At 46.1% G+C, this 26,521-nt stretch overlaps 1 protein-coding gene across 7 annotated transcripts in view; it reads left to right on the top strand.

Annotated features, from left to right (window-relative positions):
* The window catches only part of STX8 (syntaxin 8), a 243,884-nt gene that overhangs the window by 61,381 nt on the left and 155,982 nt on the right, over positions 1-26,521 (top strand). Inside the window, exons 7-8 of one of the 7 annotated variants that reach the window (XM_032321206.1) lie at positions 6,166-6,229; positions 9,995-10,040. The exons of 5 other annotated variants lie outside the window; for them this stretch is intronic. In XM_032321206.1, coding sequence (XP_032177097.1) covers positions 6,166-6,229; positions 9,995-10,025 — 95 coding nt within the window. In that variant the 3' untranslated portion in view covers positions 10,026-10,040. Of the gene's footprint in view, positions 1-6,165; positions 6,230-9,994; positions 10,041-26,521 lie in introns of those variants that run through there. One more of the 7 variants, XM_032321207.1, reaches the window with a different exon arrangement.

Below are 26,521 nucleotides of genomic sequence, written 5' to 3'. Positions count from 1 at the left end.
GAAGGGCTCATGTGGACTACCTGGATGCCATTCCAGAATGGGGAGTCACGGAACTGCTTACCGAACAGTTCCTTAAAGTTCATACTCAAAAGGGCAGGACCTTTGGAAAAGAACACTAACACAAGAAGATGAATGGGATCGACTTGACTAACATAATTGTTCCTAATTTTGGCACTGGCCAAGCCTTAAAGTCAGGACCAAAAAGGATGGTAGAAACAGCACCAAGAACAGACTGTTCCACCAAATTTTGCTAATGTGTGCCAATCCTGACACTCTTTTTGATGTTCCGATGTCCCAACTTTGGCCCAGTCCTTCTGATGCTTCTCTGTTAATCTTTGAGCACTTCTTGCTTTCTGAAAGAAAGCAGAATGGCAAAGAAGGGCACTTGCCTTCACAGTGTCAGCACTGAGATTGAGGAGATCAGTGTGTCTTTTCAGAGAGGCAGAAAATATGACTAATGTCCTTGAAGGACAGAAGACCAAAGATTTCATATACACCTCAGTGAATTGCCATTGTAAAGGTCTATTAGAGCCACTCAACTGAATTTTCCTGTTGAACATTTAAGAAAGTAATGTGGTAGACTGAATAACAGCCCCACTTCCCCACCAAATACACATCCTGATCTCTAGAATCTGTGAATGGTACCTTATGTGGCAGAAGGGACTTTGCCAATGTGTTAATAATAAATTAAGGATACAGACAGATCATCCTGTATTGTGTGTTTGGTCTCAAAAGGTCATCACAAGTGTCCTTATAAAAGGGAGGCAGAAAGAGATTTGAGGCAGAAGAAGGAAAGGTGGTGATTGAAAAGATGCTATTCTACTGGCTTTGAAGATGGAGGAAGGGGCCACAAGCCAAGGGATACAGGGGACACAGCTCTAGAGGCTGGAAAAGGCCAGAAAATGAATTCTCCCCCACAGCCCCTAAAGGGACACCTTAACTTCAGTCCAGTGAAACTGACTTTGGACTTCTGATCTCCAGGACTCTAAGGGAATGCGTGCGCACGTGCGTGCGTATGTGTGTGTGTGTGTGTGTGTGTGTAGTGAGTTTCCTTTCTTGGTCTTAGATCACACTTTATTCCAGAACATGCATATATTTGACTCCTGTAACACCTGGTGCATACTGTTGGGGAGGAAGAATTTTCCTCTGTTCTTCAAGGTCCTTCCAGCTGGATGGGAAATCAAATTGACATGAGACAGACTCAGAGGAGAAAAGCAAATTTAATTAGGTGTCTATAGGGAATTCTCACAGATCTGAAATTTGAATGTGTGTTAAGCCCCTAAGTTTGTGATAATTTGTTAAAACAGCAACAGGAAGCCAATATAAGGAATAATGATTTTTTTTTATCAGTTGTCAGTGAATCCTGGTTAACCACTCTTATGCTAAAAAATTATTTTGAGTCTTCCAGGTGTCTCTAGCTCTTCCTCTTGAAGAGACTTCTTCAAAGCAGGCTTCACAGAAGGATGTTTGCATTGCTGGTGCCGCAGTCAGTCCCCACCCGAAGGCCTCTCAAGCTGTTTATTTAGCACTTTGATAATAGAATTTAGTCTTGTATTAATGAAAGAAATGTGTGGGCAGCTGGTGAAGGGATCTTTTTGTGGCGTATCCAGGATCAGAATTTCTCAATGCGTGCTAGGCAAGGTGATTTTACGAAATATGTTGAGAAACACTTTCCATTTTAATAGTTGCATATTTCAATGAAATAAAAATGACTAACATTTGAAACCTGTGATTTTACAGCAATATAAAATTTCCTTATTCAATTAAATCACATAAGGAGAAAAATAAGCATAATATGTACCATAATAAGCATAATATTTATGTAATAATATATTATTATTGAAGTATAATAGTGAGTTGATTTAAAGGAAAACATTAAGCATATATGGAGCAGGTGAAATACGAACACGGCAAGGAAGTCTAAAGGTGGCATTGAAAAGCTGACATTTGGGAAACACCACTATAAGAAGACTCTTTTTGTTCAAGTTTGGGTTGCTATAGTGTACTTACTTATAGAGGTTTCAGCCTCGTCCTGGGAGAGTTCTCCATGATTTAATAAGTGCCCCCTTTCCCCTTGGCCTTTGCAGCAGTGAGCTCACACGTTAAACGAGCAGAGGGGTTGAAGGACCAGCTGCTGCGATGCCTCCCAGCCCGGCGAGCTTGTAGCTCTGTAAGGCAGCAGCTATGGTAGGAGCAATGTCGTTGGGTTGCGCACCCCCAGAACCTAAATACAGCTGCCCTTTAGGGAAGCAAGACAGTCAGGAACCGCCTTTCTTTCAAGGAGATATAAAGTAGCTTGAGTGTGGGGAGTTCCTGTGACCACTTGGCAGGTGACGTGTGAGCTGAGTGACCCCTGATCTGCTGCCCAGAGCTGTCCCCCAAAGGAGCCGTGCCCAGACTTGGCGAGCATTTCCCTGTTGCGTCCAGTGCTTTACTGGTCAAGCAGGCTTTTATAAATTGACATGGGAACCTAAGCCCCCACCTCCAAATTTGGAATAGAGACATATAAATGTGAGGTGGGGAAATGGTTTTCTCTAAGTGGCTGTGCTGATCCGGATTCGTTTCCTTGACTGGGATTTCATTCAGTGGACTTGGCGGACTGCTAGGATTAGCAGAGCGGGCCCTCATGCCTGTACTTCATTCAAACATACAAAAGCTTCTGAGTTACTTCATCTCTGAAGGCTAGGAAGGCATCTGGGACCATCCCCAATGTACAGGGTACTTGCGGAACATGCAGCAGGAGAGCCTGACCAATTCTGAGACTCAGGAAAGCCTTCCCTGAGGAAATGAAATGGGTACTGAGATTTAAAGGGAAGAGCATTTCAAACAGAGGAAACAGCATAGGGAAAGGCCCTGATGTGGAGAGGAGCACAGCAAGGTTGAGGAATGTGCGAGAAGGCCAGCGTCCCTGGAGTGCGGAGAGCCTTGGAAGATGAGAAGGGAGAGCAGGCAGAGTTGGGGCAGAAGCCGTGTAGGGGTGGCCATCTACTGCCACTGTGCAGTGCCCTGGGCATCCATCATGTTAGCACTATCCACTGTGCGAAATTGCCCAATTTCTTACTTCATTGGTCCTGTCATTTTGTCTGTTTAACTCACTTAGACTCAGGGAGACAGGTCTGCAAATGCACATCTGCGCTTCTTGCATTGTTCGCAGTAGTTAGCACGTCTAAACTGAAAGTATTCGGCCACTTTTGGGCAGAAGAAATGAGCACATTGGCAGCAACATTTATTCATTTATTGAGCATGGTTCTTTATATAGTGAAAACCAGTGATAGCACCTAAAAACCCAAGTCCCTCTTACCAACCCTCCCTTTTTTGTTTTACTGTGATTATTGTCTGGCTGGGGGAGATGGACATTAAACAGATACTCCCTGACATCAGGGTGTTTTCTCTAGTCATGGTAAGAGCTTTCAGGGAGGAGGCCTGCCGTGGCCGAGCTCACACAGAGCTCCATGGCCAGATGGTGACTGAGGTCTCAGGGATAGGCTAGAGTTGGCCAGCAAAGGGGGAGTGGGCCAGTTGCCACCTCCAGGGAGTGGCCGGACATCCCCTGTGAGGTCTTGGAGGCTGAAGAGAACCTTGCAAGTTTGAGAAATCCACAAAGGCTTTTGTGGCCGGGGGAAGAGTGAGTCAGGAGGCAAACGGACGAGGGTGAGGTTGTGCAGGGATCTGGGGCTGGGGCTGGAAAGGCTTCACAGTGTGAACACCTAGTAAGCCCTGAAAATTACAGAGGTTTTCTATTTTCCTGGGAAGGACTCTGGTTTATTTTAGCCACAATCAACAGTTCTTGTCAGGAAGCAGTTATGTTAACAGCAATTTTGAACAGGACTGCGGCTCTGAGCTCATTTATGCTATTTCTTCTTTTGAAATATACAAAAGCCTATACATCCTCCCTCACATAGCACTTCTACGCACCACAAATACCACGTTTGGTGCCATTTTTTTTTTTTTTTAAATCACTGAGTCCATTACATTCTATAAATTACCATTGTTTTTTCTTTTTTAACCCCTTGTTTCTTAATTTCCAAACATTTGTATTGATTTTGCCATTGAGTTGCCTGGGTGCCAGAGAATCACGCCCCATAGCGTACTGGTTCTTCCCCACTTGTTCGGACGTCTTCTGGGGCGTGGGAACGGTCACCAGTAGTCACTGCTCCGCGTGTGCCTGAGAAGGTGCAGTAACCAGGCCGTGGAGACAGGGCTTTGAATAGGCTTTCTGGAGCAGCCTCCTGAATGCTCCTGTCCGCGTCTTGACGTGACCTCCCACCTCTCTGCTTCCTCTGTCAGTTTCTGCAAGGGGCACGTAAAATCTGCTTCCGGGTCTGTGACTTCAGCTTTCCACGTGATTGGGTCGCTTTTTTGTTTTCTGCTTTTCAAGGAAAGGCTCTCAGGCACATATATGCACAGGGTTCTTTTGTTTTGGCGGTTGTTTCTTTTTGTCACTAGGGAGAGATACGCCTTCATCTCTAGTGTGTTTTGCCCTTTTTAGGGCTGTTGGTCTGATATTAATATCACTACCTAGGCTTTCCTCTGGTGAGCGTTTCCTAGTGTAGCATTTCTCACACTTTGTGGTCTCAGGACCACTTTGAATCCTTCAAAATTGTCGAGAGCTCCTGAGAGCTGTGGTGTATGTGTGTTATCGCTGTCAATACTAACTGCATTTGAAATGAAAAGTGAGTGTTTTATTTATTTGTTAATTTTTTGTAGTGTTATGTTAGTCACCATAGAGTACATTAGTTTTTGATGTCATGTTCCATGATTCATTGTTTGAGTATAACACCCAGTGCTCCGTGCAGTCCGTGCCTGGCTTGATACTCATCACCAGATTCACCCATCCTCCCACCCTTCTCCCCTCTAAAACCCCCAGTTTGTTTCCCGGAGTCCATAGTTTCTCATGGTTCGTCTCCCCCTCTGATTTCCCCCTTTTCATTTTTCCCTTCTTTCTTCTAATGTCCTCCATGCTATTCCTTCTGTTCCACAAATAAGTGAAACCATCTGATAATTGACTCTCTCTGCTTGACTTACTTCACTCAGCATAATCTCCTCCAGTCCCGTCCATGTTGATGCCAAAATTGGGTATTCACCCTTTCTGATGGAGGCAGAATGCTCCGTTGTATATATATGGACCCCATCTTTATCCATTCGTCTGCTGAATGGCATCTCCGCTCTCCACAGTTTGGCTATTGTGAACATTGTAAAAGTAGGCATTTTAAAAACATTTATGAATTCTTTCAAAAAGGAATAACACACAATTATGTGTTAACATGAGTAACTTGAGTTTTATGAACAGTAACCTCCAAACATCAGCAGCTTCAACTAGGAAAGGCTTATTGTATTTTTTATCTTTCGTTGCGTGTCTGTTGTTGGTCATTGGTGGGCGTGGTTAACTGAGAGCCCTGGCTGAGGCAGTAGCCACCGTCTCAAACATTGTGGGGTACTGCATCAGAGATAAGAGAGCTCTCCAGGGACTTGTTCCTGCAATGAAGTGCTCTGGCCCAGAAGCTACTGGTCAACCTCTTTTGCAGCTCAGGGTCAGAGCTAATCATGTGCCCCTACCTAGCCGCCAGGAGGTGTTATCCTACCAATATGTCTAGTTGGGTGACAAAGGGGACAGAAAGTACTGATTAAAGGGCACATAGAGGTATCACGGGAGCAGTATTTAGCAGTCAAGAACCAACTAGCTGTGTGACTTCGAGCAAATTCCGTCTTCTCACCTAAGCTTCTCATCTGTAGGATGGGGATTTTAGTGCCGGTTTCAGAGTATGTTAGAATAGTGCTTCAGGGGCGCCTGGGTGGCTCCGTGGGTTAAAGCCTCTGCCTTTAGCTCGGGTCATGATCCCGGGGTCCTGGGATCGGGCCCTGCATCGGGCTCTCTGCTCAGCGGGGAGCCTGCTTCCCCCTCTCTCTCTGCCTGCCTCTGTGCCTACTTGTGATCTCTCTCTCTCTGTCAAATAAATTAAAAAAATCTTAAAAAAAAAAAAAAAGACTAGTGCTTCACACGCTGTAACCGCTGTCGAAGTGTTTTCCGTTATTAGCTCTATTAACAGTACAGACTTCCAGGTCAAAATGGTAGGCTGAGCTGATGGGGGAGTCCTCCCACTTCCTCTTCCAAACACATGGAAATGTAAGATGAAACATTTTTTTAAATTGTTTTATAATTCTTAGCTGACCTCGAAAGCAAGAAAGGGAGTTCTCCAGGTGTCAGAAATGAAGGCATGTACCCCTGGAGGTGAGTGGAATTGAAGACTCGTGGCCCTCACAACGAGCTGAACCAGATATGTCCCTTGGGAATCTGCGCGTAAACACGGACATGGAGACGGGAATTGAGGCTGCAGGCCCTGTGCCCTGTGAGGGGCTGCAAGTGGGTCTCCCGTGTAAAGCCAGGAGCTGGGAAATGACACTTTTATAGGAAAGCTAATGTCCCCCACCCCTGCCCAAGAATGAGATGCTCAGTTGGGCCACCCACCTCGGGCCATAGCCACCCTTTTATTTTTAACATGCATACCTAAGTTTATGTTTTTCTAAGAAAGTCTGAAGCAAATAAATATTTCAGAATAAATCAAGTTTAGAATGCTTAAACTCTATTTCAAACTCCTGATATTTCCTGCTGTTTTCAATGGAAGCTCCCCCACCCCCCCAACCCCATTTTTTCCCTAAAGCCAGTATTTTCTTCAGATTTACCAGCATTGTTTACTGATTTCTGTTATAATTGTTGTAGTCATTCTGTTATTCAGCTCTTTTGATATATATATATATATATATATATATTTTTTTTTTTTTTGAGAACTGTACTTTTAAAGATTTATTTATTTATTTGACAGAGATCACAAGTAGGCAGAGAAGCAGGCAGAGATAGAGGGGGAAGCAGGCTCCCCACTAAGCAGAGAGCCCGATGCGGGGTTCCATCCCAGGACCATGAGATCATGACCTGAACCGAAGGCAGAGGTTTAACCCACTGAGCCACCCAGGCACCCCGAACTGTACTTTTAAAACACCAATATGCTTTACTGCTCACAGTAGCTTTTTCCCACAAAAGTATGTTTTCTTTGTTTTTTTTTTTTATTATTTTTTAAAAGATTTTATTTATTTATTTGACAGAGATCACAAGTAGGCAGAGAGGCAGACAGAGAGAGAGGAGGAAGCAGGCTCCCTGCTAAGCAGAGACCCCGATGTGGGGCTTGATCCCAGGACCCTGGGATCATAACCTGAGCTGAAGGCAGAGGCTTTAACCCACTGAGCCACCCAGGTGCCCCCTTTTTTGTTTTTAAAGAGAGAGAAAGAGGAAGGGGAGGGGCAGAGGGGGAGAGAGAATCTCAGGTAAGCTCCATGCCCAGTGTGGAGCCCAAAGCGGGGCTCCATCTCACAACCCTGAGATCATGACCTGAAACTGAAACCAAGAGTCAGACGTTCAACCGCCTGAGCCACCTAGGCACCCTCAAAAGTATGTTTTTAGGGTTGTAAAATCTATTAAACCTAGTACTGGTACTAGTTAGAACAGAGAATTTCTCCTTTTGCTCCTTTCGTTTTTTCTGTTTTCCTCTGTGTGAGTTCTGGTGTATTCATCTCGATCTTTGCCTTTCATGCTGTCTCGGGCTGAATTACATCCCCTCAAAATTCATGTGTTGAAGGCCTAACTCCCAGAACCTGAGAAGGTGAGCATGTTTGGAACTCGGGTCGTTAAAGAAATGATTCAGCTGAAATGAAGTCATTCAGAGGGGCCCTCGTCTGCTGTGATTGATGTCCACATATGAAGAGATGGGGACACAGACACACGTGGACGGAAGACCACATGAGGACGCAGAGAGAAAGGGGCTCTCTGCCCACCAGAGAGAGAGGCCCTCGGAAGGACACCAGCCCTGCCCAGACATTGATCTCGTACTTATATTATAGCCTGCGGAATTGTGAGAAAATAAGTTTCTGTTGCTTAAGATGCCCATTCTTGGTACTTCCTTGTGGCCATCCTAGTGGATGAATAACACATGGTATGAAATTCTGTACTGACTTCGTATTTATGAATTAAGGACCATATCAAGGAGCATGGGTAGCTAATATAGGCTTTCTTTGTATTTAGGTGGGCTTATTTACCCCAAAATTTTCTTTCTTGAATGGGAGGGTTGGCTGTGTGCTGCGTTTCAATGGGCAGGGTATACCAGTAGTCAGGTTTCCCCTTTAGGGTATGTGCTTAGGTAGAAGAGATTTGGGACCCTTCCCTGTAACCCTTAATCCCAGAATTAACTAAGGTAAGGAGAACTTGAACCTTTGGGTGACATCTTCCATGTATTTTATTTCTTTTCCTCTCTCTGTCTATTCTAAAGGGTCTTCCTTGACTCATTCACTAGCCTGACCACCAACACCATGGGCGACTGCCAGGCAACCCTTCCCCTCTAGAGAGAGCTGTTCTGGGGGCTCCAGCTGGGACCCAGTACTGCAGACTTTAGTCTACACAAGACAGGCCCAAGAGCCAACTGGCCCAGCTTTTCTGTAGACAATTCTCCACTCAGATGCCCCGATTCCTGCCTGACAGCCACTTCTTTGTAGGTCTTTCTTTGGCTCCCAGTAGCCATTGACTCACTCCAAACTTGGAGACTCTCCAGAGTTCTCTCAGGAAGAAAGAGCCCCTATCTGTGACTCTGATGATGTATTTCAGGTTCCAGTTTTGGTTGACCTTTCAGTACAGTCCCAGCTATCTTCTTTCTAGAAGAAAGCCTTTACAATGACTTATTCACTGATAGCACTCTGTGTTTTCAGGCCCACCATGGATTTCTTCTTTCAAAAAATATTTTTACTGGCATTGCATTGTGCTCTCAGGAAGAAAGGGGGCAGCATGTATGTTTACTCTACTGTCCTGAGCTCAGAGTCTCTTTTTATATTTTTTTACGAGGTCACAGTATCTATAGAAATTGTTCTGCTGCAACAGCTAGTGTTCTGGAAGCTTCAGTTAAACAAATTTTTAATATAGTCCGTGAAAGTTGCTCTCTAGGGCTAAGGTGATTATTTTCCATTCACTTACAGTATTAAATATTCGGTAAATGTAAAATCAGCTTTTTATCAGAACATTCATAAAAAAAAAGAAGATTAGGGGGTGCCTGGATGGCTCAGTCAGTTAAGCATCCGGCTCTTGATTTCTGCTCAGGTCATGATCTCAGGGTCATGAGATCGAGCCCCATGTTCACCCCCGCACTGAGCATGGAGTCAGCTGGAGATTCTATCTCTCCCTTTGCCACCTCCTCCCTAAAAGAGAAAAATCATTACTCCTCTCTAGGGAGGGGTAGTTTATAATAATGGAGTCTGGTGGGAGAAAGAGAGAGAGAGAATGACTTAGCAAGACAAGTGTGTTGTTCCAACAATAACTATCTGACACCAACTGGGTGTCCAATAATTTAATTTAGTTGTGACACTATTTATCTGGAGATAATGTTGAACTCCACAGGTTTAAGGGCTCAGTCCCACAACTACCCTCGCCTTAGATCTCAGCCTCAGGTCCTAAATGTCCATAAGTACTTCTGCTCCATTGGCTGTAAACACAGGGTTCCCCCAATACCCCTTTGGGATTCAGTAGTTTGCTAGCCCTACTCACAGTACTCAGGAAATGCTATACCATGATCCCAGGTTTTTTTTTTTTTTTTTAAATAAAAGATACAACTCAGGAAGGCCAAATGGAGGAGGTACATAGGGCAAGGTCTTGGGCGGAGGTGTCCATGCCTTCTCCAGGCACATCAGTGTTATCCCCAACCCAGAAGCTCCCCAGGCCTCATCATTGGAGAATTTTTAGCAAGGCTTCATTACATAGGCATGGTTGACAAAATCTTTGGTCACACGAAGACCCCAGATTCTTTGAACTTGTTGACTCTGCAAAAAACAATACCAGAGGCTTGCACCCCTGGTGCTTCTCAACCAGCTTTAACTCTGGTGATGACTGGGGTTGGACCCAGATCGGACCCCATGCATTGACATGCCTGTCTGATCTAGGGCCTTCTTCATCCCTTTCTTCTAGGCCCATGTCTTGGTCTCTACTCTGGCCTTGAAGCCAGTCTGGAAGGCCATCTCATGAGGGAGAAGCAAGGATTTTCCAAAGAAGAATCTGTGGAAACAGTTGTCAAGGAAAAGGGCATTTATCCTCTGCCGCAGGATGGCCAGCCTAGGTGATTCATCAGGCTTCCTCTCTCCCTGGGCTTCACCACAGTTCCTATTTGATTTCCAAGAGGGAGACTGTGAGGCCAGCCATAGCAGCTGAAGTGGAGGATGGCTGAGAGAAAAGCACACCAAACGAGAGACCAAAGAGAATCTCAGAAGAAAGGCCAAAGCCATCACAGATGGCAAGAGGTCACCCTGGAAGCTCCCGGTCCTACCACTTGGGCCCAGTGATAGTACTGTCCCTCCTCCTTGGTGCCTTGGTAGGAAGGGGAAAGCTGGAGCTCTCCTTGGAGGCTGTGTTGGGGGTCCCCAAGACCACTCCAGAATCTGTGATTTGCTGGAAGGGCTCAGCATAGATATGCCTACTTACTAACCTTTGTAACCCTCAGATCAGTAGTCACATTGGTTTTGCAGTAATTCCCAGATGCTTGTAAAGAGGTGAAAACTTGGAATCATCTGGTGCATACCTTCTCAGCCAAGGTCAAACAAGGCTACACTCTGCCTTTTTGCTTTTGCTCTTACATAGAGATGAGCTGAGGATGGAGAGCCCCCCACTCTGGGGCCAGGTAGACGGGATGGAATCCCAACTCTTTGAGCTGTGTTCAGTTGGGGGGTGGCGTGGAGTGCTCAGGCAAGTCATGAAACTCTTCTGAACTTTGTTTTTCTTTTGAAAAATAAATAGTATCTACCAGGATGACTTCATTTTTAGGATTTAAGATAAAATCTTTGTGAAATTAGATACACACACAAACACACAGATTTCCCTCACCATCCAAAAGTAGAGCATTCCTGAAGTCTTTTATAAGCCAAAATGCCATAAAGCAAAGAAGCAATTATTATTAATTTACATAGAAGAAATTTTTGAGCATCCCCACACCCAAAAAATAACCTCTCTCAGGCTTTTCTGATAACTTAGGACACATCTTGCTAACGGATGCACAAAATAAATCAAGACAAAACACAGATGGTCGCAGACGGCAGTTCCTAAGTATGGCAGCTTGATGCCGAGATGCTGAGTGTAGTAAATGGAGAAGGAACATGGCGGCGCTACTTGGGGTGTGTGCTCCCTCTGTAATAGCTCACCACAAAATGAATGCTGAATGCTGTTTTTGCTTTTTTCATAAAGGAAAAAATCCTCTTTTGATGTATTTTGGTTAGCAGAAACAGGTCTTAATGTAGTGGGCCTTTCATAAATGGGGAATGGCATAATGTGAACTTCGGAAAAATGGGGCATATTTGTATAATGTGTACACACACACACACACACACACACACAGACATATTTCCTGTAGGAACATTTGCTAATTCAGCGCCCTTGATGATTATAAAACTACCACAAATAACAAGAATTGACTCCGGCTATGCTCACAGTTATGATTTATTACAGCGAAAAAATACAAAACACAGGAGAGCAGGCATGAGCTTCTACTGGGCCTCTTTGCAGGGAAGTCGCAGACCTGCAATGGCCCAACAATGAGTTGTGACCTGTGAAGTGTTGCCAACAAGGAAGCTCATTAGAAACTCAGGGCCCAGGGTCTTTGGAGGTTGTCAGTCACCAAGGCAGTCTCTGGCTGGCACGGTCCCCGCTTTCAGCCCCCCAGAAGGAGAGCAGGTGTTCCGCATAAACTGTTATTTATATAGTTTAGGAACACAGATGAGCAATCACTGAATGGTGGGAACCCTCTGAAAATCCAGCTTCCCAAACACCAGCCAAGAGCCAATTTTGTAAGTAGGCCTTTCTGAGAAAAGCACTTAGGCCTGCTGTGTCAACTCTTTTTTTTTTTTTTTTTCCGAAGAGTCCTACACCAAGTACGATTTATTTATCACACTATAGGGTCTGTCTGTGATGGGAGGATTTCGGGAAGAATGAGAGAGGTGGGCCTGTGCTCTTGAGAAGGTGAGGGTCAAAGAGGGTGCGGGCGACAGAAGACAAACTTAAACCCTTCATGGCGTCCTCTGGAATAGTGGGGAGCCCATTCCATGCCTGGTGGCCTTCCGCCAGGCCTCTCTTTGGGAGTGTCAGAGAATGTGCTTTCCTCAGTGGAAGTTGTTGAGCCTGTGGGGTGGTGAAAGGGATGGAAGAACTTTGTTAACAAAACCCGAAGCCAGCAGGAAGGAAGTGGTCTGGTTAGGACCAAGTGCTCAGGCAGGGAAAGACCGCGTAAGGGAGGAACGGAAGGGCTGAGCAGCAGTTTGAATGGACTTAGAATCCATAAAGCAGCCTGAGCAGGAACATGCTGTGGTCCTGACCATTTATTTTGGGGGGAGACATGATGTTCTCTTTCCATCTGGACGGTCCTGCCAGGAGAGGGAAATCTTGGAGAAAACATTTCAAGTGCACTGATAAAGACCTTTACTTGTATTTCTGTTACTACTAAAATTATTGTAGCCATTTTAAGCCATCATTTAGGAACTGGAATGATACTGAAGATAAAATTCTGTCAGTCAGTTTGGTTAGTGTGAAATCCATAAGCACAATTAGCTGTATTAAAGAATTAACAGCTAGTTATTTAGAGTATGTCTATAACCGTCCTCTGAATATATTGAGTGATGCCCCTACTGAGTGTATGTACTTATGAATAAGGGACTTAAGGAGATCCTGATGTGTATCTGAATCCCTTGGGGTTGTTTGGGGAAGAAAATTTGAGGCCCTGTGTATAGAAGTGACCGTTTGTGGGGGAGGCGCCTGGAGGGGCTCAGTTGGTTAAGTGTCCACTCTTGGTTTCGGCTCAGGTCATGATCTCAGGGTTGTGCAATCGAGCCCTGTGTCGGACTCCACGCTGGGCATGGAGTCTGCTTGAGGTTCTCTGTTTCCACCTCCCTCTGCCCCTCCTCCTGCTTGCAATCTCTCTCAGAAAAAAAAAAAAAAAAGAAAGAAAGAAAGAAAGAAAAAGAAAAGGAAAAGTAATGATGTTTAGGATTCACTCCTAACTCCTGCCATGGCAGATTTGTGCTACTTCACTCGTTCCAAGCTTGGCCAATCTCTAGGGATGGAAGTATGGTGAGTACTCATTATTTTCAGTCAAAGAGCCTAAGAGTAGCCATTTTTGTTTCGCTTTGTTTTCAAAATAATACTTTCTCTTGTACTTGTTCTTGCCAGAAATGGGTAGAGGATGTAGGAAGAAGTCAGTTGGTGGCGTTCTATGGGAAATGTGTTTTGGGCAGGCTTACGAGGAGCTCAGGCTAGGAGAAGTGGTTTAGGGTGTAAATTAATGAGATGACTGTATTCGTGTTTCATCTTCTGTGTACTTGCGTACCTGGAACCTAACATTGCTCTTGTCAGGCCTCAGTTTCCCATGCGAAGGAAGAGGGAACGACATGGAGTACTTGCATGTTTGTGTGTCGAGAGACGGACAGGTGTGGGCTTACATTTGGATTTGGAATGGCGTGTGTCTGAAAGTCTAGGACTGCACAGTACATGAAAGTACCAAATCCAGTGCTACTCTCCCTGCTCGGGGGTGTTTTTGGGCTGACCAAGTATCTCCAAGCTTGCCTCTCTGAAAGTTCTCTTGTGCTCCTTTATCTGATCAGAATAAAGCAAAAGACCAATGCAGGCCGACTGCCTCGTCTTTTTCTAGGCTGACTCTTGGAGCACTGTGGAGTGTGGTCGCATAGAGGAAGAATGCCAAGAGAAGTAGGAAAACTCTGTTTCAGCCTCCTTGCTTAATCTGTGCTGCTTAGGCTTGGAAATCAAGCATCCTTTTCTTATCCAGAAAGGCCTTGAGTCACACCTTGGATTCTCTTGGGAGAAAACTCAGTTTTTAAAATTTTTTTTTAAATTTTTTATTTTTTTTTAATTTTCTTTTTTAATTTTAATTTTTTAAATTTTAATTTTAAAATTTAAAATTTTTTAATTTTAATTTTTAAATTTTTTAAATTTTCTTTTTTTTTCACTCTTTCTGCCATTTCCTTTTATTTACAGCTTGTGTGCAATGCAGATCAGTTCAATAACATGAGAAATTACTGCGAATCAAAGCATAAATACCTAAATACAATAGACAATCCAAAATGGACACACAGCACTCGGGCAGGAGAAAGAAATGGAATATTCATTCAAACACACAGGAGCTTGAGATCTGTTGGATGTGGTTGTTATGGTGCCGTCTTTTTTTAAAGACAGGAAAAATTGATTTTGGTTATCAGGACTGCTGTGACCATAGTAGATACCAGAACTTCTGTGCACCAGTGTGTGACCATGTGAACAAAAGACCTTAGAGTGTCTGTTTTCAGAAAGCTTTCTGTGCATCAAGGCAGCTGTGAAAAGATTTGCTTTCCAGAGTCAAGCCCAGATTCGGCTCAGGACCAGATCCTAACTATCTAAAAATATTGACTGAGGACAGAAAGTGTTCCAAATGTGGCTGTTCTGATTCACAGTTTTTTAAAAAAAGTATTTACAGAAAAAGTATGAAAGATTTTCTGAACTTAATAAGCTTCCGGTCAGTCTTTACTTCCAAATACTTGACTTACAGCTTTGACTCCTACATATATCTTGCCTTTTCAATTTCAAGATTGGTCAATTTTACCTTCAAAACAGATCTTTTTTTTTTTTAATTGTAAAAAGTTTCAGTATGTGCAGAGATGAAAGCATTTTGAAAGTAGTTGAGGTCAGCAGACTTCTAACTTTTTGGAATCAGTGTAACAAAATGTATCCATCACTCTTGTTGAATTGGAATAGGTGATTGGTGTATAAGCAAAATTTACCCATTAGGCTTCAATGGGAGGAGGGCACCAATCCATCATTGCCCTGACCCATGTCAGTTACTGTATTAAAAAAAAAAAAAAATCAAAGGCAATGTGAAATCCAAAGCCTCAGAGGAAATCATACAGTTCTGAAGAGACCGTGAGAGCTGAACAATGTAAAACTTTATCCAGAGTACACAGACATTAGTCAGGGCATGAGGATTTACAGTAACACCCAGAAGTTCCTTCTAAAGTACACATAAATAGAATCACAAAGCTTTTTGTGTTACCTGTTTTATGGCCTTAAAGAGTTAATGAACCAAATGAAAACTGAATCTGTTAACATCCCATCCTTCAGAACTGGGTAAGATATAAAATCTACTCTCGTGTTCAAGGTAGAATTTTACGTGTCCACGCTTCTTAAGCCACATCTAAAGAAATCATCCGTTATCTTGGATGTTGTCTCTTCATCTTGTACATGAAGCACCAGTAGATTCAAGAGGCTTTCATCATCTAGCCAGACGCTTCACATGTTCTTCAAACCCATCAAATTTGGGATCCTCAACATTTTATGAGTCAGTAAAATACAGGGTAGAATTCGCAGCTTCAGTGAAGACCTGTTTTTTCCTTGTCACACTGGGATGTCTAGATGCTGTTTGGATTGGGTCTAGAAGATCCAGCAGTTTAGATGTTTCTTGACCTGAGTCTCTTAACAGTAGTGATAGAGGAGGAAGAACGAGATCACGAAGAGTGGCTTTTGACTGCGGAACTCTGCCAGTTGCCATGTTGGTGGCATTATTTGAGTTTAGGGCAGTCAAGGTATTCTGGGGAGAGTTACCTGAAAGTGTTATAGCAATTGTTTGATTTGAATAAATCTGTAGGAAGAGGAGCAGCACCAGAAGCAGCAGTGAGCCCTGTCAGAACCTGGCCACCGTCTCTCTGCCCGTGTACGACCCATCAGTGTTGGGGTGCAGTGTGTTCCACTGGATGTGGGATGAGCGGAGAACCATTGGCTCAGGGCGGGCTTGGGCAAGGTTCTCGGGAGGGAGTTTAGTGTGTAAGATGTTAATTAAGGAGCACCTGTGGGACCATCTCACCGAGATAGGGAGATCACGTAAGCAGGATGGGCAGAGGGAGAAGCTGAGCTTGAAGACAACCTGAGCCAACACCGTGGGAAGCTTTGCAGCCCAAATCGTCTGTTAGTGGCCATCTTGAATTCACAGGGCTGAGCCTTTATACCCCCATCTCAAGCAGTCTTTGGATGTAGAATGCCATGGGGAGAGCTTGTCCTTGGGCAAGATAGCTCTGTGCCCTTGAGACAATCCCTAAGGAGGCTGATGGTAAAAGCCATGTGCTCAAAACACTCCATATACCTGGGCCAGAAGTGCTTCCTTAAAGGGGAAAGTGGGTGGTGCATCTCCTTTGGGTCCACCACACATTGGGTCAGTTTTAAGCATCGGAAATTTGTTGGGTCTCTAGAGTCAGATATCAGCAGGTCACATGGAATGTGCTAGAATGCAAGCCTCTGGAAATGACGGACCCATAGCCAGCATTTTCAGAAAGATGTTTATAAGTCCTTGAAATTGAACCAGAGAATTCTACCTGATTTCTAATCATAGCTTTGTTAGTAGTTAGGATAAAAATACAGAACATTGTCTTTTTACCTTTCTTAAATGTGTATTGTTACGGGAACTCTCTGTTTTAGGGCCTTCTAGGTTTCAAAACTTGTCCGGTGAAAGCTTTTTCAAGAACAACTGGAACCTGTCAGCAGGGTTCTTTTCAGAATGAATAAAGACCCCCACACCCGATAGAAATGATTATTTGCTTTATCTCATAAGTGCCAGCATCCTACCCCCTGCATCAGCATCACACCGCGTTTACTTTGCAAAAAAAAACAAACAAAAGCAAAAACAAACCATTCAGACTTTATAGTTGTACTTTAAAAATTTCACACTTCGTTGGTCATTCTCACTATTAACTGATTAATCAAGGGAAGGATTAAATGGGCAGATTTTTATTTGGAGACTGGTGAACTTCCCCACAAGAAACCATTTACAGAGCCCAGCTCTCGGTTCAGTCGGAAAAGAGATGGTTTTCCTTAGACATTAGCTTTTCTGTTCTTTTTGCCTCTTAAAATAGCACAGAGTTAACTCCCTTCCACAAAGCGTCTTCTAGCATCTGACGTCCACTCAGGAGCCATTCTGAGTTAATGTGTATGAAAATAGTGAGGGGCGGTCACTGCCCTGTCAGATAAGGACACCTGCAGAGATGCGAACGACTGGGAGGGTCAGAACGTGTGGACCCTGGGGTCTCTTAGCAGAGACCTCCCACCCCGTGAGTGGCTCTACATAGTAGGGGGAACGTTGTCACTTCCCCGCCTTCTCTGGGGCCCGTGTCCTACCTTTCAGAGAAGCAGGAGCATGTGGAAGTCATGAGTTGGGACACCTCCTCTTCTTCCACTTTTCCTCTCCCTCCTCCCAAGTGAGCCATTCTCCAGAAAGTCCTGGAGATGAATTCTCAAGGAGAAGAGAAAGGTCCTTCTTGCTGATGTCCTCCAGTTACGGTGTTGTCCGCGCAGGAGGGAGTGGATGGGTGTTCCCTTTGCTCCCTAACCCCGGAGGTGGGGGAACCCCTACCTCTGCATCCCTGGGGAATCTAGAAGGGCAGGCACCATGTTTCACCCCAGAGCACCTGCAGCATGGCCTGAGTGGTGAAGCCCGAGACTCCAGCATGTGACTTAATTCCTCTGTGTGGCTCAGTTATCTCATTTTTCAAGTGCAACAAGAAGTACCCACCTCACCGGGGTTTGGCGGGGAGGAGTTGAGAGCAAACGTGTAAAGGGCTCACTCCTGTGCTTCGCAGGTGGGAGCTTGTGGAGCTGAGATCCCGTGGCTTCTCGTGGAGCCTCTGGGTCCCCCACCGCTGTGTCCGTTAACCCCGTCAGGCTGTGGGAGGTAGGGCGAGGGCTTTTTTGGACGCAAGTCTATGTCACTTCATTGTGAGAAAGCAGGGTGGGAATTTAACATCACTGTTAATTTTACGATGAAACTGGCTAGGAATCCATAACATACTTACTGAGTCTTTAATGTTCTTTTTTTTTTTTTTTAATTTTATTTATTCATTTGAGAGAGACAGAGAACATAAGCATGGTCAGTGAGGAGAGGCAGATAGAGAAGCAGGCTCCCCATAGAGCAGAGAGCCGGATGCGGGGCTCCATCCCAGGACCCCAGGATCATGACCTGAACCGAAGGCAGATATTTAACAACTGAGCCACCCAGGCACCCTCGTGTTTCATGTAGAATTTGAAGAGCTCACAAACCTCTCTCCAGTGCTTTTTTTCTGCGTTCTGTTGTTGCACTGTCAAAATGTTAGTCCTTCTGAACAGCCGGAACACCAAAATGGTTTTTGTCTGAGAAATACTCCTTAAGGGGCGCCTGGGTGGCTTGGTGGATTAAAGCCTCTGCCTTCAGCTCGGGTCATGATCCCAGGGTCCTGGGATCGAGCCCCGCATCTGGCTCTCTGCTCTGTGGGGAGCCTGCTTCCCCCCCTCTCTCTGCCTACCTCTCTGCCTACTTGTGATCTCTGTGAAATGGATAAATGAAATCTTTAAAAACAACAACAACAACAAAAAAAAAACTGCTCCTTAATTTATCTCTCTTGGTGGTTAGCGAATTGAGTCCATTCCTCAGAGGATAGGTCATCCCCCACACTGTGGATTTTCCAAGACTGTCCTGCACACCCTGTACCTGTTGGGGTTCATCTGCTTGTCCCAGTAGTTTTTTGCTTTGCTTTATTTTAATTTTTATTTTATTTTATTCTCTTATTTTTTTAGAAAATCTTTTTTTTTTAAATTTTGTTTATTTATTTGACAGACGGAGATGACAAGTAGGCAGAGAGGCATGCAGAGAGATAGGAAGAAGCAAGCTCCCTGCTAAGCAGAGAGCCCCATGCGGGGCTCAATCCTAGGACCCTAGGATCATGACCTGAGCTGAAGGCAGAGGCTTTAACCCACTGAGCCACCCAGGTGCCCCTATTTTATTTTATTCTTATTTACTTTTAATTTAATTTAATTTTTTACCCTTTTCTCTGACCGTGAGGGCATGAGGAAGGGGAAGAAGAATACTGAGCATAGGGTGGACAAGAACAAAGGCTTTGGAATTGGAGCTGACATCCCCCACCCCTTCCCCCTCCCACCCCCACCCACCCCTGTAGCTGCACGACCAAGAGCAATTTACTTAATCTTTCCAAGCTTTGTTCCCCACATGGAGACCGGGGATGATAACACCTACCTTATGGGCTGTGAGGATTATACGGAGTAAGATCACACAGGTGCTCGGCGCAGTGACCGGCCCAGCTCAAGGCCTGGAAGTCCTCAGTCCGTGGCGGCTCCGGGGGCCGCGACGCCCAGACACCGTGGAGGGGCCGTTCAGTGTTTCATACCCAGTGATGACAGGCGCACTGCTTGAAGAAGTGTTTGAACTCTCGCCCTCCGGAAAGTTCCGTTTCTCCAGGTGATCCCGCGCACCTGTGATACGACTGATGTCAGGGTATAAATTTCTCCAGCGCACCACCATTCCCCTTTCACCACGCACAGTTCACTTCTGGTATTAGTCACTGGACTGGGAAACTTTCTGGTTTTGATTGGCCAGTCAGGGTTCACCGAGGCAGAGGCTTTCCCGCGATGGCCCCATATGTTCAGGAGAGGGGGTGTTCGCGAGCTGCGTGGGGCTGGAGGCCCGCAGCCCGGGGACGGCATTGTGTTGCCCTTTGTAGCCACTCCCTGTGGATGGACTGGGCGGAATAATGGATATTTTAGCATCTTTGTTCTTTCTGTTTAGGTATAACACTAGAGCTGTTTAAATCACTTGGAAAATAGCATGCCTGACATTCTCCAGTTGGGAGGGAAAACACAAACACACGCACAGAGCAAAAAAACCTGAAGCAGTAATCCCCCGCCTCTGACTGAGGAAGTGCTTTTGGGGAGAAAGGAGAGAAAATTGGATGACTTAGGGGAGAAGAATTCTGAAAGGTTGCATGGCGGAGCATACATTAAAACCTCAGAAAGCTCAAAGGCATGATCGAAAGTGTGTATTAAAGAGGCTGGGATGGGCATCAGAGGGCACTTGGGGCCCCGGGTCTGGCTGCTGCCGTGGCTTTGAGCGTTGATCACGTGCACACTTCTGACGCTCTTCACTTAAGACACACACTTGACATTTCTCAGTGCGGAGAGCCCTCTAGGAATATCGGTGTGGTGCTTAACAAGTACTGGAGACTAGAGATCGTGGCTTGATTTCATGTTGAAATCACTTTTCTTTCCTTCTTGTGCCCCTTTGTGTAAAGCCAGAAAGTCGTTCAGCAGTCACTTACCCAGACCACTCTGGGTAAGGCGCGCGCGCCCCTGACTTTGAGCCGCGATGAAGGGTTATGCCGAGCAACTGACTTGTGACAGAGGTGTAAACACTTGTCTCGTGTCGTGCCTGTGTTCCTGAAATAATTGCAGATTGGCATTGAGCGATGGTAATTGCAAGCCACCATCCAAATCCCTCAGCATACCTTTGTCTTTATGGGAACGCCCCAGAAAATCTTTTTCAAAAGCACCTGTTCTCTTTGATAATCGCCTCTTACAGCTGCTGATTTTTGAGAACCAGACTCAAGGAAGGTGCACAGCCCAGACGGTCGCAGTCGCAAATAGAATATTTCAGTCCTGCGATAAATAAAATGTCTCACTTTGAACTGGAGAGTTCAAACTATTTTTCTTTGGAGGAAAGAATGGAAGTCTGTGGATGAAACCGATTCCAGCGATAGCTTTTATTATCAGTAGTTCTGCAGTAGGGACACAAACTGTGTTTATATGGTATATTATATATATAATATATATAGATATATATTATATATATATGTATGTTGCTATGACCACTTGGGGTGCCCACTCTGTTCTGGGACCTGTTCTTCCTGGTTTTCCTCAACTCTCCTCAGTGAGACCATCTTACCCCTTCTGCAGAAGACTGGGGGGCTCTTGCTTCCCTCTCTCTAGGGCCCAGCATGAGTGGGTATTTCTTCCTTGGACTTTGCAGAGCTGTGCCCTACACATTGGGTCCCCGTGTGCTGGTACCCGGGGAGAATAGTCATGGCCTCAGATGGAACATTTCTCTAGCTAGTTCTCTGTCTCACTTCCTCAACTAATACTGCCCCAGTGGAGAGGAATCCAGAAGGTCCCTCCAACAATCCTTCCGTGTTCCAGCCCACTTTAGTAAAAGGAACGTTGTTCCCAGTTGATTGTTACGTAGTGTTGTGTAGCATAGTCTGTTGTCCCATGGGTTTTTTCCTGAACAGAATCCTGGAAAGGGGAAAGAGTCAGGGGTTGCAGTGAGGTTCTATTCAATCACGAATGATCTCTGCTTTGGTTCGCTTCAAAGGGTTATCAAGCTACTAGGTTAGTTGTCTTTATTATGAGGTCGAACTGGGGGTTCCCTGCTGCTTTCACTAGAAGGCTTTGCGCTTCCTTATATAATTGTCCTGTGCTCTGACTTCTGTCTGTATGTGACTGAGCAAGAGACATACTGTGTCTCTCTCCAGCAGACCCATCCACCGTGGTCCCTGCTCCCCTGATGCCCTTGCCTGCTTTCCACAGGCCCTGGCTCTCTGCGAAGTCACTGTCCCCTCACATTTGGGTCTGGATACCCGGACTTAATGGCAGGCCCACTGCTGTTGGGAAAACAAGGCTCTCTCTTGTTTATACTGGTTTCTAGCTCCTGAAGGAATCCTGTCTTAATAATTTCCTTAAGGGGGTTGAGCCAAAATCTAGCGTGATGGTAGGGGAGGGTGTGTGCCTTTGGAAAAAAGTCCCAGGTGACTCTGATACACCCAACTGCCCTGTGCACTCATCTACCCCACTCCACCCTGAACACACACAATGACAATCTGCGCTCTTCTGCTTTGCTGGGGTGGGATTGTATGGATCCGCTCGTATTTTCAGTCCATCCATGTTAGGATCTGTCAAGGAGGCGAACGGCATTTTTTTCCAGAGCTGTGTCCACAGTGGTGAATACACAGTTCCACTTTTCACTAACTCATTGTAGTTTGGAAGACTTACTTGAGAAAAAGTAGATATAATACACTGAGATCAGACCTGGCCTGGCAGTAGGAAAGCCATGGCAGGCTACAAAGCAGGATCAGTAGAAGCAGGCATAGGTGTTTTTCTCTCTTAGGCTGCTGCATGACTCACGTAAATACAGAGAACAACCTGGTGATCGCCAGTCGGGGGGTGGGGAGGGGATGGGCCCAATGGAGGAAGGGGAGTGGGAGGTCCAGGCTCCCAGGGATGGAACGGACAAGCCCCAAGGATGAAAGGCACAGCGTGAGGAATGGAGTCAGGGGTGTGACAGCGTCGTACAGTGACAGGTGGTAGCTACATGCGTGGTGAGTGTCATGGAGCCTAGACTTGGGGCATCACCCCACTATACACCCAGACTGATGTGACGTTGTCCACACTCTCAAAATAAAACCAGGTAACGCAAACGTGGAAAGTACCGTGGTGGTCATTGTTACTTTGATCTCCGCAACAACCTTATGAGGTCAGTACCGTGACTGACCCCATGTAATACCCCGGGAACCGGAGGCTGAGCGGCTGAGGTCCCAGGCCCACACAGCTACTGGGTGTCAGAAGTAGGATTCGAACCCAGATCTGCCTCATGACGAAGTCTGCTCTTGTAACTATGCTGCGTATTTCCTGCCTCCCCGTGGGATACTCAGGCATTCTCATGAACTAGTAGCTCCTTTAAAGGGGTATTTGTGGTACCAATATGCCTGTGGCCTTGTCTACCCTGTGCCCCCAGGAAGGAGGGGGAGTGAGAACATCTAGGAGTCAGCAGTGAGTGTTGGGCTGTGGCCAAAGAGGGAGGAAACATTTGCAGTCCAAAAAACCTAAATTAGTGGTCCCAAAATGTGAAGGATTTGATGCCTTTAAACTGCCGTGTATATTCTGAAGCCCACTGGTCTCTTCCCTAAGCTCCCAAAGACGCAGAACAATCCAGTGCCAGAAAGAGGGGGACATGGTGGTGCTTCCTATGCACTTTTTTTTGTTTTGTTTTAAGATTTTATTCATTTATTAGACACACAGAGAGAGAGAACACGAATGAGAGGAGGGGCAGAGGGAGAGAGAGAAGGATGCTCCTCGCCGAGCAGAGAGCCTGATGCAGGACTCGATCCCAGGACTCTGGCATCACGACCTGAGCCAAAGGCAGATGCCTAACTGACTGAGCCACCCAGGTGCCCTACTGTGCTCTTTATTAAGCCACTGCCTGTCAGCTCCAAGCCCTCTTGGTGTCCTGCCCCGTGACGCTGCGGTTGGTATTCCACGGGCCACATTCCTGCCTTGCCGCTGCCTTCCAGGAAGCTGCACCGGCAGGAAGCAGGGGAAGGACGTGGCAAGGTCAGAAGACGCAGAGGACTTCGCACCTTCCAGCTCGCCTCCCACCTGCTCACTTGCAGGTCCTGCCTCTCCTGGAGCTCCTCCCTGGAGCCCAGCACCAGCGAGGCAACGCCCCTTCTTCCAAAAGTTGAGCTGCATTTCCACGAAACCCACCTCCAGGCTTCTAATTTTTTTTTTTTAAGATTTTATTTTTGGGGCGCCATGGTGGCTTAGTCGTTGAGCGTCTGCCTTTGGCTTGGGTCGTGATCGCAGGGTCCTGGGATCGAGCCCCGAATCGGGCTCCCTGCTCAGTGGGGAGCCTGCTTCTCCTTCTCCCACTCCCTCTGCTTCTGTTCCCTTTCTCACTGTGTCTCTACCAAACAAATAAATAAAAGATTTTATTTTCAAGTAATCTCTGCACCCACCGTGGGGCTTGAACTTAACAACCTCGCGAACAGGGCACGTGATCCACCAACTGTGCGGACGAGGTGCTCTCCAGGCTTCCAATGTTAATCATTCTAACTGCTTCCTTTTCTTACCTGTGCAGCTTCCATGAAACCTTAGAGTTGGGTGTCCACCCTTTCCATTAAGCAGTTAAACGACTCCGTATCTAGCTGACGATTCTCTGTATTAAATTCTCGCTGTTAAAATGACTGGTGTGATAGATGTCTCCTGATTAGACCCTGCCTGATATGCCCATAGAATTCAGCCTTTGGGTGCTCTGCTTCAGTTTCGTTTCATCACGCCTAGTGTGTGCATTTTGGGGAGCAGACCTGTGGGCAGCCTCTCAGGCACACTCGCCCGGCGCGGGGGATGCTGGCTTCTGAACAGGCTCCGAGGAGCACAAACATGACGACAGACTTGAAGCAGGGGGACCTCTCGTCTTTTTCTAGCCAGTGGTAGGGTGGGCTTCTCAGAGGCATGACCACTGTTGACAACACTGTTACCATGTCCAAAGGCCTTTGTTTTTGATGGCAAACAATGGATTTCAGACCAACTCCTCCATCCTTCATAAATAGCTAAGTATTCTGTAGATAGTAATTATCTTCCTTGCTGGGCATTTGCTACATTATAGTGAATTTGATGGTTGACTCTCTGACAGCCGTTCCCAAATTACTAGTCTATGCCAATCACAGTGAACCCACTCTCCTTGTCAAAAGTCAGATTGATAACGGGCAGGTGGCCCATCCCAGACAAAGGAGGACCTGTTCTAGGGCCCTCAGCAAAGTTTTTCTTTCTCTTCTAAGAAAGAAATGGCTCCCCCTTTTCGTTTTCCAGAAGATGCACCTGGATGTGACACTCAGACCACTCTCAGTACTGTTTTATATCTGTGGAAGGAGCCAGTCTGGGGACAAAGCTGTCCCCGAGGCTGGAGGGACAGAGCTCCTGGTTGGCCCAGGAGCAGCCCCAGAGATCCCATGCCCCAGTCCCTGGCACCTGCAGCCGGGCCTTTGCACGTGTGATTAAGGGTGTGGGCCTTGAGATGGGGAGATTATTTTGGATTATCTGCACGGGCCCGGTGTATATCAGAAAGGTCCATCAAATTGGAAGCGGGGTGAGGGAGAGTCAGTGTCACAGCGAAGCAACGTGAGAGCCTCGAGCAGTCTCCACTGGCTTCGAAGACAGACAGGGCCACATGCCAGGGAGTCCCTGCACCTTCTGGAAGCTGGCAAAGGCGAGGAAGTAGATTGCCGCCTGGAGCCTCCAGAAAGCACCGCCGCACCGCGGACAACCTGATTTCAGCCCGTGAGACCCGCATCAGACTCTGACCTCCAGAACTGCCAGACAGACAGTTTGTGTCATCTTAAGACACTGACTTGTGGGTTGTGGGTAATTTGTCACAGCGGCTGTATGTAGCTAACAGGAAGGTGAGAAGAACCTCCTCAACGACTTTGCTAGACTTCCACATCGGCCGACCCTTCAGTGCCCCCTGAACATCTCAGCCCTTGGGACAAGCCTTTTCTGTCGTCTGACCCAGCCTGAGCTGGATTTTCTGCCACTCGAGGCCCAAGCTGTCCCAGTCGATACCGCCAGGCTTTGCGGAATACTGCGTATAAATACGGTAGACTGTATGTGAGTGTTTGTTCAACTGTGACAAAATGTTGGAAAAAACGCCCAGAATCCACATCTGAGGACGCAGGGCTGTTTTCTGGCTCATACTAGGTGTAATAACTTAGAACTTTTTTTTTCTTTCTCATAAAAGACACAAAAGATGTTTGGAAGGACGGACACGTTGTTTGAATGCTGAGGTGGCCTGGAACTTCGGCAGGTGTTTTTCGAAATTGCCAGATTCATTTCCTATCGTGACCTGCAGGCATCCACGTTCTCCGCTCCGAAATAACATTTCAGCAGATCCCGTGACCATGCCAAGAAGTGATTATTTTTACAAATCCAGATGATTTCCTAATTTAGGATAGCTCAAGCGGGGGAAGAAATGGAGGGAGACACAGGCTCTCTTTTCCCATCCACAGAGAGTGGGAACAGCCCCAGCACTGGCTTTGACCAAATGTTGCTGACAGCTATGAAAGCAGTTATCACCGGACAGCTGCTCGGTGGCCCCCGTGAACCCAGCCGGAGGCTCAGCCCAGGCTGAGAGCAGAGGGGCCAAAGGTCAAATGCTATTTCGGTTGCTTTCCAAGCCTCCGCTCCACCACTTCTGGGTTTTGAATTAGTTTTTGTAATTTCTGCTCCAAAGACCGTGCTGAGCCTCACAACCACCCTCTCTGCACTTCCCAAAGACACTTGCTCAGTCTCTCTCCTCCTCCTCCTCCTCCCCTTCACCAGCCTAGGTCATGTCCCTGGGAAAACAGCGTTTACCTCAACATGGCTTCCAGCCCTGCCTGTCTAGTGGGACCCTCCTCTAAATGTTGTGTATTTAATATACTTCACGTCCTTGGCCGTGATGGTCCCTCCCAGAATCTGGATCCTTGCAAACCACAGTTGTATTGTTGGGGTTGGCGTGGGGTGTGTGTGCTAGGGTCATACACCATACCCCGAAATCCCAGATTATGCCACAGAGGACTCATTGGTACGAGTTTTTCTTAGGAGAAATGGCCAGAACCCTAGTTAGACTCACGGGTTGCAGATTTCCCCTTACCATTGTAAGTTATAAGGTGTCGTAAATAAATTTAAGTGTCTTGGATGAAAGACTGTGGGTGTGTAGTCAGCCCACTTTGTGAATCATAGAACATTCCATCTCCAAGGCATATGACCATGTTCCTGGAGTGTCTGTGTTCTTGTCCAGATTTGGGTTTCCTCCTTCTCTGCCTTTCCCTTCCCGATACCATAGGAAAAGGA

Source organism: Mustela erminea, chromosome 18 (assembly GCF_009829155.1).
Source record: "Mustela erminea isolate mMusErm1 chromosome 18, mMusErm1.Pri, whole genome shotgun sequence".
Classification (NCBI taxonomy): domain Eukaryota; kingdom Metazoa; phylum Chordata; class Mammalia; order Carnivora; family Mustelidae; genus Mustela; species Mustela erminea.
Note: the sequence above shows the minus strand (reverse complement) of the source record. Positions and strands in the feature narration are given on the sequence as shown.